Genomic DNA, 12,540 nt, shown 5'->3' on the forward strand with positions numbered 1-12,540 from the left:
CCTCTACTGGTGCCCCGCCAGCGTAAACCGTTAGCGCAGACGGGTGCACCATTCCATTATCAAGCATTAAAAAAATACGAAGACTTGTAGAATATCAAACTACTTTTACATGTTTGTAAAAGTAGTTTGATATTCTACAAGTCTTCGTCAAATATGGTGTGCTAAGAGTCCAAAAATACTTCTTTGATAGATAATCCAGGGTTACCCCAATTTTGCAGTTTCATGATCACAGAACATGTTTGCCTATATTTTTAGATTTGACCAAAGAGAAAGAAATAAATACGGCTCTTGACTTTGAAATGCAAGATGACAGATGCGTAACATTAAAACCCAAACCAAACTTAGGTTATAAATACAATATTGACGTCACTCAAGTGCCGTTTGACGAAAGTTAGTAATTCGTTTTATGAAAATTGCGTAAGGTTTTACAACACACTCCCAGAGTCTGTAGTCAATTTGCCAGAAAAAAAATTCAAATGTGTTATAAAATATTTTCTTCGTAAAAAAGCTTATTATAAAATTGAAGAATTTATAAATGAAAATAATGTTTTTGTAGAAAATATCTAACTTAAAATTCATAGCGCTGACAATGTTATCTGATTGAACAGAGATTAAGTGCGTAGAGGTTTCCATGTTGATTGTCGCATGCCTAATCCTTGTTGTTAATGAAATATAAGCAAATCAATATTTATTTAAAAGAGCAACACACAAGTTTCTTGCTCATTCTTCTTGTGATGAGTCTGCATTCCGAATGAGCGGTAGAATAAAAAAACTTGACTATTCAAAAGTGCTTATATTAAGTTTATTTGAATAAAGATTATTTCTATTTCTATTTCTACTCTGCTTATACCACAATTATGACGACACGAATAACTTATATACAATACTTGTCAAATCAAATTGTGTAAAACTTCACTTACGTGATAGGTCTCGGTGGACAGTCAGCATGCGGAAGTAGCAGCCTTGCAGCTTGGAGTACATCATCAGCGTCGGGCAGAGCTGGTGGTGGGCGGAGACTGGCGTGTGCGCGCAGCACTCGAAGCCACTCAGCCAGCGGAGGGAGTGCACCAGCGCCACGTTCACCCCATAGTCCGGATGCACCACAGCTGCCGCCTGATGCACCGCTGTTGTGTTCCAACTGCAATAAAAAAAAATCCATCTAACTGAAAAGAAACTCAGCTGCTTTTTCTTGCAGCTCAATTCTTTTCAAATGAGTTTGTAAATGAAACTGCAAAAAAAATCCATCTAACTGAAAAGAAACTCAGCTGCTATTCTTTTCAAATGAGCTTTTAAATGAATACAAAAAAGCAGATTCATATTTAAATTTAATTAGGGAGAATCTAGTAACCTCTAGTAACCGCTATTGTTTTTTGTCAGAAGGTAACAATTTAATCATTAATCAAGCAAAAAGATACTCCCTATGAAAGAAGCTTATCGTCGACCTAGACGTTTTGCTTATTCAGAAAATAGGACTTCTCTTCTCTTCTATAAGTCATAACATGTTGGACAAAAGTGAACAACAATTTGCAAATTAAAGTCAAGTTTTGAGAACATTCATAGAAGAGCAGCAGAAAGCACTGTGCCCGCGGAGCACGCATATGTCACCAGCAGCATCCTTTCGTCCTCCTTCCTCTTCCATCTACAGAGCGCACATAACCTACCTGCGAGCAACTCATAAAGTATTAGAGCGCGCGCACGTCATCAGCACCCCCTCCTCCCTCTCTCTCATGCCCCCTCTTTCCCTCCCCCCATTCCCCTCTTCCCCACACACAGCACCTTCTCTTCTCTTCTCCTATAAGTCATAACATGTTGGACAAAAGTGAACAACAATTTGCAAATTAAAGTCAAGTTTTGAGAAGATTCATAGAAGAGCAGCAGAAAGCACTGTGCCCGCCGAGCACGCACATGTCACCAGCAGCATCCCTTCGCCCTCCTTCCTCTTCCATCTACAGATCGCACGTGACCCACCTGCGACCATCTCATCAAGTAGTAGAGCGCGCGCACGTCGAAGAAGTAGAGCGATCGCACGTCGTCAGCAGCACCTCCCTTCCGCCCCCCCATGCCGTCACCCTCCTTCGCACACAGCGCACGCGACCCACCTGCGAGCACCTCATGAAGTAGTAGAGCGCGCGCTCGGCGGCGGCCGCGAGCGGCGGCAGGCGCGGCTGCACGCGGCGCAGCACGGCGCGCAGCTCGCCCGCCGAGCCCGCGCACGTCGTCAGCAGCACCGACGCACACCCCGCAGAACCCCCTGACCCTCCTGAGCTTGTGTTCGACCCTGCCGACGTGCCGGACCCACCTGTAATTACCATTCCTAGTTTAGAATCTACAACACAAAGTACGAGAGGGAACCGCGTGGAGTCCCTCCACTCGGTTCCCTTTGGAAACCATCGTGATAAATTCTTGATGTTAGGCAGGTGACCATTCCATTATCATCCATAAAAAAAACTACGAGGGGAGAAGGGATTTCTTAGTAATATGGACTAATAACCCCATTGCTAGCAATGTACCATAGCTGGTTGACCTTCAAGTGGTCCCCCTGGAAACCATCGTGATGATTTCTTAGTGAATTTGGCACGATGGGCTGGTCCCTGACCTGACCTTATGCTCATCTCATTTTCCTCCACTGGTGCCCTGCCAGCGTAAACCAGGCGGGTGACCATTCCACTATCATCCATAAAAAAAACTACAAAGGAGAATGGAATTGTTAGCAATGTGGACTAATAACTAACTAACCCCAAACCACCAATGTAACTACTTAAGTAAGGCAGAGTATGTAATGATTTATTCAAATTTCTACCAACGCTCTGCCACCGCTCCTTAGAATTAGGTAATAAACCAGCGCGGATTTGCAAGAGTGTTATCCCAAGAGCTTACAGATAAAAAAGACAAATCATAACTTACCCGAACCATTGGTAGTGATCCCTGAGTCTTGACTGAGTCCAAGTTGCCTGTGCTCTGGTCTAGATACGCCTGATGATGATCCGGAGCCAAGAGAACTCATCGATTCCCACCGAGAAAGTGACAGTGCCCCTGTAAAACATGTAGATCTAATTCTTTTTTCATAACTTAATTTCTACCTATAATCTCAGGACAATTCACACAGCGCCATCTAGACCCAAGTTAAGCTAGATAAACCTTGTGTTCTATGTACTAGATTACTGATACAAATACATAGATTTCTTTTCGTAAATACATACAACTATACATAGAAAACACCCAAACCGATACAAACAATCGTGCTCATGAACACAAATGTTTGTGCCGTGTGAGGAATCGAACCCGCGACCATCGGAAATAAGGCGGTATGTTAAACCGCTAGACTAGAGGCAGCTGCTATGCTTTAGATCAAGGTTCCCAAACTTTTTTGTGTCGTATACCCCTTGCCATATTTTTCGGTTTTGGGTAGACCCCCCATTCTTACCTGGCATTGATTTTTTGTTAATTTCAAACTGTCGTAAAGTTTAGTGTTAAAAACATCAAGATGTCATCTGTCGTAGACCACTTGCAGTTTGTCATAGTCACGTCGTCAGAATCACTGCTTTAGAGATATCAGTGTTATTGTAAATAAAAGACTGTTCTTTTCTGTTTACCTGACGCTATCCTGCCGGCATTTAGATGGCTATAAGGCTGTAAAAGTCCCCAGAGGTCAGCACAATTAGCAACGGCGTGGTCCACAGCAGCAGGAGTAATGGGTCCATTACTTGCGCCACTGCTGGAGATCAGTGCTATCTCTTCTAGCAACGTCTCTATACCAGCACATAGATATATAGCTGCGTATCTGTGGATGAATTGAGTACGTCCATATGTACATAGTGTAACTTTAAAAAAGAAGAGAGAAGAAACAAGTTAAGTCTATTTATCTGGTATACTGCAAATTTCTACTATGATGGATAAAATAATCTATACATATAAATAAAATTGGAGTGTCTGTTTGTAATATTGAAATAAGCGTTTTTTACTACATGCATATGAGTATAACATTTTTTACATTTTTTGTGTCAGATACGCAAAAATTGACAAAAATGTTATTTTAGGTTTGTCTGTTTGTTCCGGCTAGTCTCTGAAATGGCTGGACCGATTTTAACGGAACTTTTATTGGCAGGTAGCTTAGCTACCTAATATAATAAGGATTAACTTAGCTAATGTAATAAGGATTAACTTAGGCTACTTTTATTTTAGAACAATAAAGTTAAATTCGACGCGGATGGCGCTGTGTGGATTAATCTCAGAATAATCCACACAGCGCCATTTAGACCCAAGTCAAGCCAGCTAAAGCTTGTGTTACGGGTACTAGACAACTGATACAAATACATAGATATTTTTTCATAAATACATGTTATACTAAGAAAACACCCAGATGGATACAAACAATCACTCATGAGTACAAATGTTTGTGCCGTGCGAGGAATCGAACCCGCTATCGGAAGTAAAGCGGTGTGCTAGATCAGTGAGGTCTAACGTTGGATAAAATGAGAAAAGTAACGTTGGATAAAATTACTTACTCGTGTACAAACGAAGCAACGCGTACATCCAGCATCCACCTCTGAAACCGGCCTGGGGCAAGGCTGGTCCTCGCTCTAGCGGCGGAACCGAGCCGCCTCGCTGCACTGCCTGAAGTTGCATACATAGTTGCAGCCCGTTGACAACCCTGGTAAATAAAATACATAAATATGTCTTTCTGATTAAAGTTTTCTCTTAAAAAATCACTGCATTATTAATTAACTTGTATAGAATATCCGACGATCTGGTCAAGACGGCTGGAAGGCATTGGATGCGAGCAGCCCAGGACCGATCGTCGTGGAGATCTTTGGGGGACGCCTATGTTCAGCAGTGGACGTCTTCCGGGCTGAGATGATGATGATGATGATAGAATCTTCTTAGTAGTTTTATTTAGTGCTGTACTGATGACCTGAACTGTACTAGATCTTAGACCCTTTAGGTAAATGAAACTCTAGGATAGTACTGAACTGTGTATATTCCGTAATAAGATATTTAGTGCAGTACTAATGATCTTAACCGTACTAGATCTTAGGTAAATGAAACCCAAGGATAGTACAGAACTGTCCTCTCTTTCTCTCTCTCTGATTACAAAAGGTACTATGTCATAAGACATAATGCAAAAAGATCTTGCCACAGCGATGTAGAAATTGTACATATAGACACAGCGACATCTAGTTAACATTTTGGAACTAATATGTATTATAACTAACTAACAATTAGATTAAAGAAGTTTGGTAGAACTTTAGTGACTATTATATTAAAGTACATAAATCCTCGTATTGATTCTAGTGTTTCCATCCGAATATATATAACGATGACATCTTATAAAGTGCTTATTCGGCCATAAAACTTATTAGCCTTAATCCTTTTGAAACTCAATCACCGACATCAGCTAGGCTAGTCAGTACCCTGCCTAGGAAGAGAAAGAAGCTGATGATATAATAATATATTACCTTTATGCAAGAGTCAGCTAACGGTGTGCTCAAAACAATTCTGAAGGCGCCAGCGATCTCATGTTTCGAACAAAAGCCGAAGTTTTGCGACAGTCGCTGGGCTTCCCGAGCTATTCGCACCAGTGCCCTGGAGTATTGTGAAGATAAAATTAAAAGATTATTGTTACATACAAAGTTACTGTTAGTAAATATACTGTTGGTTCACGGACATAATAGATGACAAGAAACTCAGCTCGTATTCTTTTCAAATAAATGTTGTACTTGTTTACAATACAGATTCATTAAATTCTTAGTAACTATGATAAAAAAGTTTTGGTTCTGCTCTACAGCACTTTTCGATAGGACATATGTAACAAGTCTTTGTTAAATGGTAACGACCAGAGATTCTTTTAGATGCAGTTTAACATCCAAATTATAAGTGCTAATACACATTACAGATTTAATATGATATTAACAATATTCTCATTAAAACTGTCTAACCAATATATTGAAATTGGGATATTGCGTCCTCGTTCAATCTTAGGCGCGTGCAAGTTCTGGTTCTGCTCTAAAGCACTTTTCGATAGGACATATGTAACAAGTCTTTGTTAAATGGTAACGACCAGAACTTCTTTTAGATGCAGTTTAACATACAAATTTCCAGTGCTAATACACATTTTACAGATCAGATCAGATCAGAAATTCTTCTAGATGCAGTTCAAGATTACCTGAGAATTGTTTGGTGAGTTACATATGAATTAATTAAGAAATACGACGAATTTAACGACCTCGGTGATCTAGTGGTCTAGCGCGCCGCTTTACGTCCGATGGTCGCACGGTTCATTCTCTAACTTTTAGGAAGCGACGGACTATTGCACATGTATCTAAGATAACAGCCTTTTGTAGTGGAATGTAGATTCGTTATATATTTTTTTTTTCCAAAAATTCTCATCTCCCCTCTTAAGGAGAGGAGATAGCAACATACCCCTGGCAGAAGCACAGTCGGCCGGCGTTCAGGGCCCCAGGGAGAGAAACCAGCGTACAATGCGGGCAGAATCTAATCTTAATCTTATTATTATTATATGAATTTATGTCATGTAACCTGTTTTTACATGGCAAATAAATAAATCTAAAAATCTAAAAAAAATCTATTAATATTGTTATTATTAAATACCTCTGTAGTAGATAGGCTAGTCGAGGCGGCGTGTCCGGAGCCATTCGATGTGCAATCTCTCTGCAGCGTCCCGCTTGAAGAGCACGGCTCACTTCGCTTGCCGTCCATGGTACGCGCCGCAATTCAACTAACCTACAACATAACACTACAATAATTCCTTAACCACGGTTTTTATTTCTTGAATAATAATTTGAAACATACTACTTGGTGTCAAGTTAATTTAACGAAAATTAAAATATACAAAAATTTATTTCATAAATTCATGTTTTATTTTTTTCAAATTCAAATTCAAAATATCTTTATTCATGCAGGTCTATTACAGACTCTTATGACATGTCAAATCTACCGTCAGTTCGGAATGATTTCGAGATAAGAACTGACAAGCAACTCAGCTTGTATTTTTTTCAAATAAATGTTGTACATGTTTACAATAATACAGATTCATTTTATATTCAAATTTGGGAGAATAGAGTGACCACCAGCATATGCTATTGCTAAAGCAAAAAGTCTAATCAGTGTTCGTAACCCGAACAGACCAGTCCCCACAACCAGCACCCGTTCACGAGTATGACGGATTGGTTATTACTTTATTGTATTTATTTATACATTAATTCTTATACCGATTTATAAATCGTTTTATTTTCTTTTGTTATCTGAATGAATGCATTCTTTGGTGGCTCCACTGAAAAGCGCTGTAGTATAAGTTACATCACATAGCACAATTTATTTGTACTCATGAGTATGATTGTTTGTATCTGTCTGGGTATTTTCTATATATATAATGTATGCATTTACAAAAAATATTGATGTATTTGTATAAGTTATCTAGTACCAATAATACAAGCTGTAGCTAACTTAACTTGGGTCTTAATGGCGCTGTGTGAATTGTCCTGAGATTTAACATGAATATTGATGTAATGCTGTATAAATATCTTTATTATTATTAAATTATAATGGCGTGTGCTTTTTCATGTAAATACAATTTCTCTCGTTCAGAAACTTATTATTTAGTGCTATTTTTAGTACAATGTAGATAATGATAATATTAAAGAAGGTGTTTTTATGTACAAACCTGTTATGTGAGTCCACCCACACGAATTCATCTGCGCTTGTAACGTTGGTACAGACGGTGTCGAGCGACGGCTGCCTGACCAAAGGTGCTCGGCGCCGACGAGCTTCTGCCGCGCTACCACTCTCTGAAATAATAGCATCCTCTATATAACGACTTCCTTTCTCGTTAAATATTATTAGTCATATGTTATATTTAGAACCACATACGCTAAATTAAAAGGTCTACCTTTTTTCTATCTATCTACAAAGCTTCAAATATATTTTCAAACGGTAATTTATGCCTACCTTACTTCATAACCCTCTAATACGCTACAAATTTATTTTAAAATACTAAAATTTAAAAAAAAAATTTTGCTTAAATTTTTTAAAGTTTTGTAGCATATAAACTAGAGGTCAAACGGACATCCTGTATCCGGCCTATCCGGTGGCTTTAATACTATCCGGCCGAATATCGGATGACTACTATACGGCCGGATAGGCATGCGGCCGAATTAAAAAAAATATCTGGCTAAAAACAATTATTTTTTTAAGTAATTATGTGCTTTATTTAGTTAGTCTTAGTATTTACTTAAGGAATAAAATTAGTTTTAGTTTTAAATTTTTAATCACTCAATAGTAAATGACTGTTATAGAAAGAAAATGAATTTATTAGTTAGATAAGTTCCGCCGGATATCCGGCTATTCGGTCACATGTTTGGCCGAATATCCGGTATCCGGCCAAACTGCTATCCGTTTCATCTCTAGTATAAACATTTGCTATGACTATACTTAATAATAATTCTTCTTTAATACATTTTATTTTTAATATCTCTTGTCTAAATCGCATAATCTCAAAATCAGTGTACATAAACATTGCTACTTATTTGACATTCTTATGGCTAATGTTTTTCGTCTGACATTATCTTTAATGATAATAATAATCTTGTGCTTGTATAACAATTCTTATGAATATAATTATATTATCTTTAATAGACTTACCTTGTGCTCCATTGTTACTCCCGCCACCCGCACTGGAAGCACCACTTGTGGCTGTACTGCTACTGTCACGAGATCTCAGTGTCAGCTGCTTGATCGCCGATCTGATATCTTCGAGACCTCCACCCCCAGGCCACGGCGACTGCAGCTAACGGAGTATTTAATTTATTAACAATAGTTGTTCATGCACGGGATTTTCATTTAATGTTAGACATAGATACCTATATAAATATACATTGTAAATAAACTGGCTTTAATTTGTCAGTTCTTCTCAATTAAATCTGTATCTGAACTGGATGGTAGGGAAAATAATATTAATTACAAAAATTGACGCTCACACGTTGCTGGATGGATGAAATGTCGACAGGTCGGTAACGGTATGCGACCCTCGATTGCCCTTGAAATTAAAGGGTAAAGTTTATAAATATATCATAAGACCTGTCATTTTGTATGGATCTGAATGTTGGCCCGTAAAGGAGATCGTGATGGAAAGGCGTGTGCATGTGGCAGAAATGCTAATTCTGGGATGGCTTTTTGGGGTAACCAGGGTTGTCAGAATAAGGAATGTGTATATAAGAGGAAGTTTGAAAGTTGTGCCAGTTATAGACAAGTTGCGAGGTAACCGATTGAGATGGTATGAGCATGTTATGCGGAGGAACGAGGATCATGTCTTAAGGAAAGTGTATAATATGAACGTGGATGGGGAAGATGGAAAGGGAAAGGACGCCCTAAAAAAGATGATTGTGTGAGCGATGATATGAATAAAAGGAGAGTATGCTCAGATTTGACGGCCGATAGAGATCAGTGGTAGAGAATGACATTCTGCGCAGAACCCAAATAATGGGATAATAGCAAGGCAATGATGAATGACAAAATTTGTCGTTCACAAGCATCTAAAACGTCTTCATGAATATTTTTGTTTGATTGATTTATTTTATTTGATTTCCAACATTATATTGCTACTATTACACATATCAATATGATCACATGCAAATTTAAACACTATTGAGATGTGACTGGGAACATCAACTTTTGAGTTTAGTCATGAACTCAGAGTGACTAAAGAGAATATCTAACATCCGGATTTAATTGTGATAATAATACCTTGCCATGTGGTCGATGTTTAGTTCTGGTGTGCGGTGGCTGCCGATTCCTCCTAGGCTCCTCACGCCCGGCCTCGGCTCCTCCACTGTCAGACATAGACGCATGTCCAGAGGAACGATTCTCATCGGAACTACTGTTGCATTCCCGACCATTCTGTAATCAACAACGTAGCCCTTTGTTCTGCATTCCGAACTTCCTTAGTCTAAGCAGGTTGTATCACCGGCTTGCTTACTGGAGCAATGAGCGCTTGGTAATACTGGCTACAAATAAAAATATGTGGCCACTTAAATTTCGAATATAGAATAAAAAAACAATTGAAAAAAAAAAGAACTGGAATAAAAGGACGCTCCGTATTTTTAACTATATAAAACAATGAAATTATTGATTTAATTATTACAATATAATTGTTTTTATTAAGATATACACTCTGGAGTACGTGGCCACTAAACTGTACTACACATCGGGACGTTCCTGAACGAAGGTGAGTAAGTTTGGTGTTACATTGCTTACTTTGGGGTGTTTTGGTTTCGGAGTGTGGAATACGTTTTTCCCGGGTGAAATCGTATTTCTCCTTCCTTTTCCAAAAATTACTTTCTTTTCAATAAATACAGTCCACTTTCTATTTTATTTATTACTTTATAAGAATTCATAATCCAACACCCTTAATATAAAATAAAACAAAAATATATCGATGCCACTTCTAGCGTTGTTAAGTCATGTCTGCTGATTGAATTAATTTTGTTAAAAACATATTTACATACTACAAATTTGTTACAAACATATTAATAAATATTATAAATGCGAAAGTTTGTAAGTTTATGGATGTTTGTTACTCTTTCACGCAAAAACTATTGAATGGAATTTTGATGAAGGTATACAGAAATATTACTATGCATCAGAATAACATAAGCTATAATTTATATTAAAATTTAACGTGGATAAAACTGTGAGCACAACATTTCATATTTTTAAAAGAAGATACCCTATTAAACAGATGGTTATCAAGCATTTCTTAGGTAATTGGTTAAACAAACATGTATAATAAGTAGGTTCTGTTATTATTTTTAAAGCTGGCAACATTTTCTTAAACGTAATAATTCTTATAAAATTATTGTAATCGTAACATTGCGACTATTGTCGCACTTTCGCTTTCAGACAATTTTTAAACTTCCCACCGATTACGCTTTTCCCTATCACGAGATCGTGGGATCCAGAGACAATGCTCATTTATTTTTTGTGGCAACACTTTCGCCGTTACGGAGCGGGTAATTATTGTAATAATTGGTGCGATGGTGGCTGTTAATTAATAAGATGCTTCAAGTGTTATTACTTCTAAATAAACTGTTCATTCATTCTACTATAAGAAAGTACACGAAGTTACTTAAAGAAAAACATTTTCGGACTACTCTAATGCTGTTGGCTGCAGCTGGCCTTTACAGCCTCACCGGGCGATAGGGGGCAAGTGCAGTTGGTACTCCAAACGCGCGGAAGGACTTATAGAGCGGCTGAAGGACAACTCCTGCCGGACGGAAACGAGTTTAGTCTGGGGGCACCACTAGGGGTTCGAACCTCGGCTCAGGCCGTCGTAATTTCGCTCCCCGTTTGAATTGGACGGGGGATCGATCGGAGGGGGGGGGGGGGGGGGGGGGGGGGGGGGGGGGGGGGGGTAGAAATACCGTAGCACACGAATTAGAAAGAACTAAGTTAACTATTTATTATTTAATATCTATATTATATAATCTAACTAGCATACCCGGCCACACGATGCTGTGGCTAAGGTTCTTTAATAAAATAATATTGCGACTATAAATTGATATTCAATTTCAAATTCAAATTCAAATTCAAAAATCATTTATTCATGTAGGACATTTTAGCCGCTTATGAACGTCAAGTTTTTACATTAGAATTTTTTTTCCCTACCGTCCAGTTCGGTACACAGATCCAATTGAGAAGAACTGGCAAGAAACTAAATTGAATTACTTTTTTTTTAATTCAATTTTTTACAATGCATAGGTATTTATATAGGTGTCTATGTCTAACATTAAATGAAAATCCAGAACATGAAAACTATTGCCATGCACGCTCGTCATACAAGTAATCGTTTAGTGAGTAATAGGCCTTGCTCAGTAAATATGATTTAACAGATGTTTTGAATTTATTTAAGGGTGTAAGATGTAAGCTATAGCTATATCTTTCAAGTTGGATCAAATTGCACACAATGTGCAAATCAAATATGCAATCCGTTCAGTAGTTTAGGAGTCCATCGCGGACGAACAACGTGAGGGGCGAAGGCGATTGTTATTAATGTGAATTGATAAACCCCATTGCCAGCAATGTACCATGTCAGGTTGACCTCCACCTGGAGACCATCATGTTAAATTCCTGCTGAATTTGTCACGATGGGCTAACTGACCTGACCTTATCTGACCTGAGTTAACATCGTCCACTTCCTCGCCAGCGTATACCGTTACCGTAAGCGATGACACCATTCCATTATCAACCATAAAAAAAACAAACAACGTGACACGTAATTTTTATATATATAATATAGTTATGCCATTCACTACTTCTTATTACTTTTTTTTAAATTTGTACATAATAGAAGTGGCAAACTAGCTGACGTCCCATCTGATAGTAAGCGATACCTATACCAAAAAACAAAAAACAGCAATATTCATAATATTAATACTAGATTTAAAGACAAACTTACTGTCCCCAAGTATCGTTTAGAAAAAGTCAATAGGTCTTTTATGGGAATAGGTATAAAAATTTACAATAAAA

General features: G+C 38.0%; 1 protein-coding gene across 1 annotated transcript in view; it reads right to left on the reverse strand.

The window, feature by feature from the left end:
* LOC131852783 (ankyrin repeat and BTB/POZ domain-containing protein 2) overlaps positions 1-12,540 on the reverse strand; it is a 43,892-nt gene that overhangs the window by 10,747 nt on the left and 20,605 nt on the right. The window contains exons 4-13 of the mRNA XM_059203512.1: positions 9,760-9,912; positions 8,659-8,803; positions 7,682-7,805; positions 6,610-6,741; positions 5,457-5,583; positions 4,506-4,651; positions 3,594-3,781; positions 2,905-3,033; positions 2,100-2,299; positions 921-1,138 (exon numbers count right to left, since the gene is read on the reverse strand). Of these exons, the coding sequence (XP_059059495.1) occupies positions 921-1,138; positions 2,100-2,299; positions 2,905-3,033; positions 3,594-3,781; positions 4,506-4,651; positions 5,457-5,583; positions 6,610-6,741; positions 7,682-7,805; positions 8,659-8,803; positions 9,760-9,912 (1,562 nt within the window). The remainder of the gene's footprint in view (positions 1-920; positions 1,139-2,099; positions 2,300-2,904; positions 3,034-3,593; positions 3,782-4,505; positions 4,652-5,456; positions 5,584-6,609; positions 6,742-7,681; positions 7,806-8,658; positions 8,804-9,759; positions 9,913-12,540) is intronic.

The sequence above is a fragment of the Achroia grisella genome, unplaced genomic scaffold (genome assembly GCF_030625045.1).
Source record: "Achroia grisella isolate CSIRO2021 unplaced genomic scaffold, CSIRO_AGI_Agris_v1 utg862, whole genome shotgun sequence".
Classification (NCBI taxonomy): Eukaryota; Metazoa; Arthropoda; class Insecta; order Lepidoptera; family Pyralidae; genus Achroia; species Achroia grisella.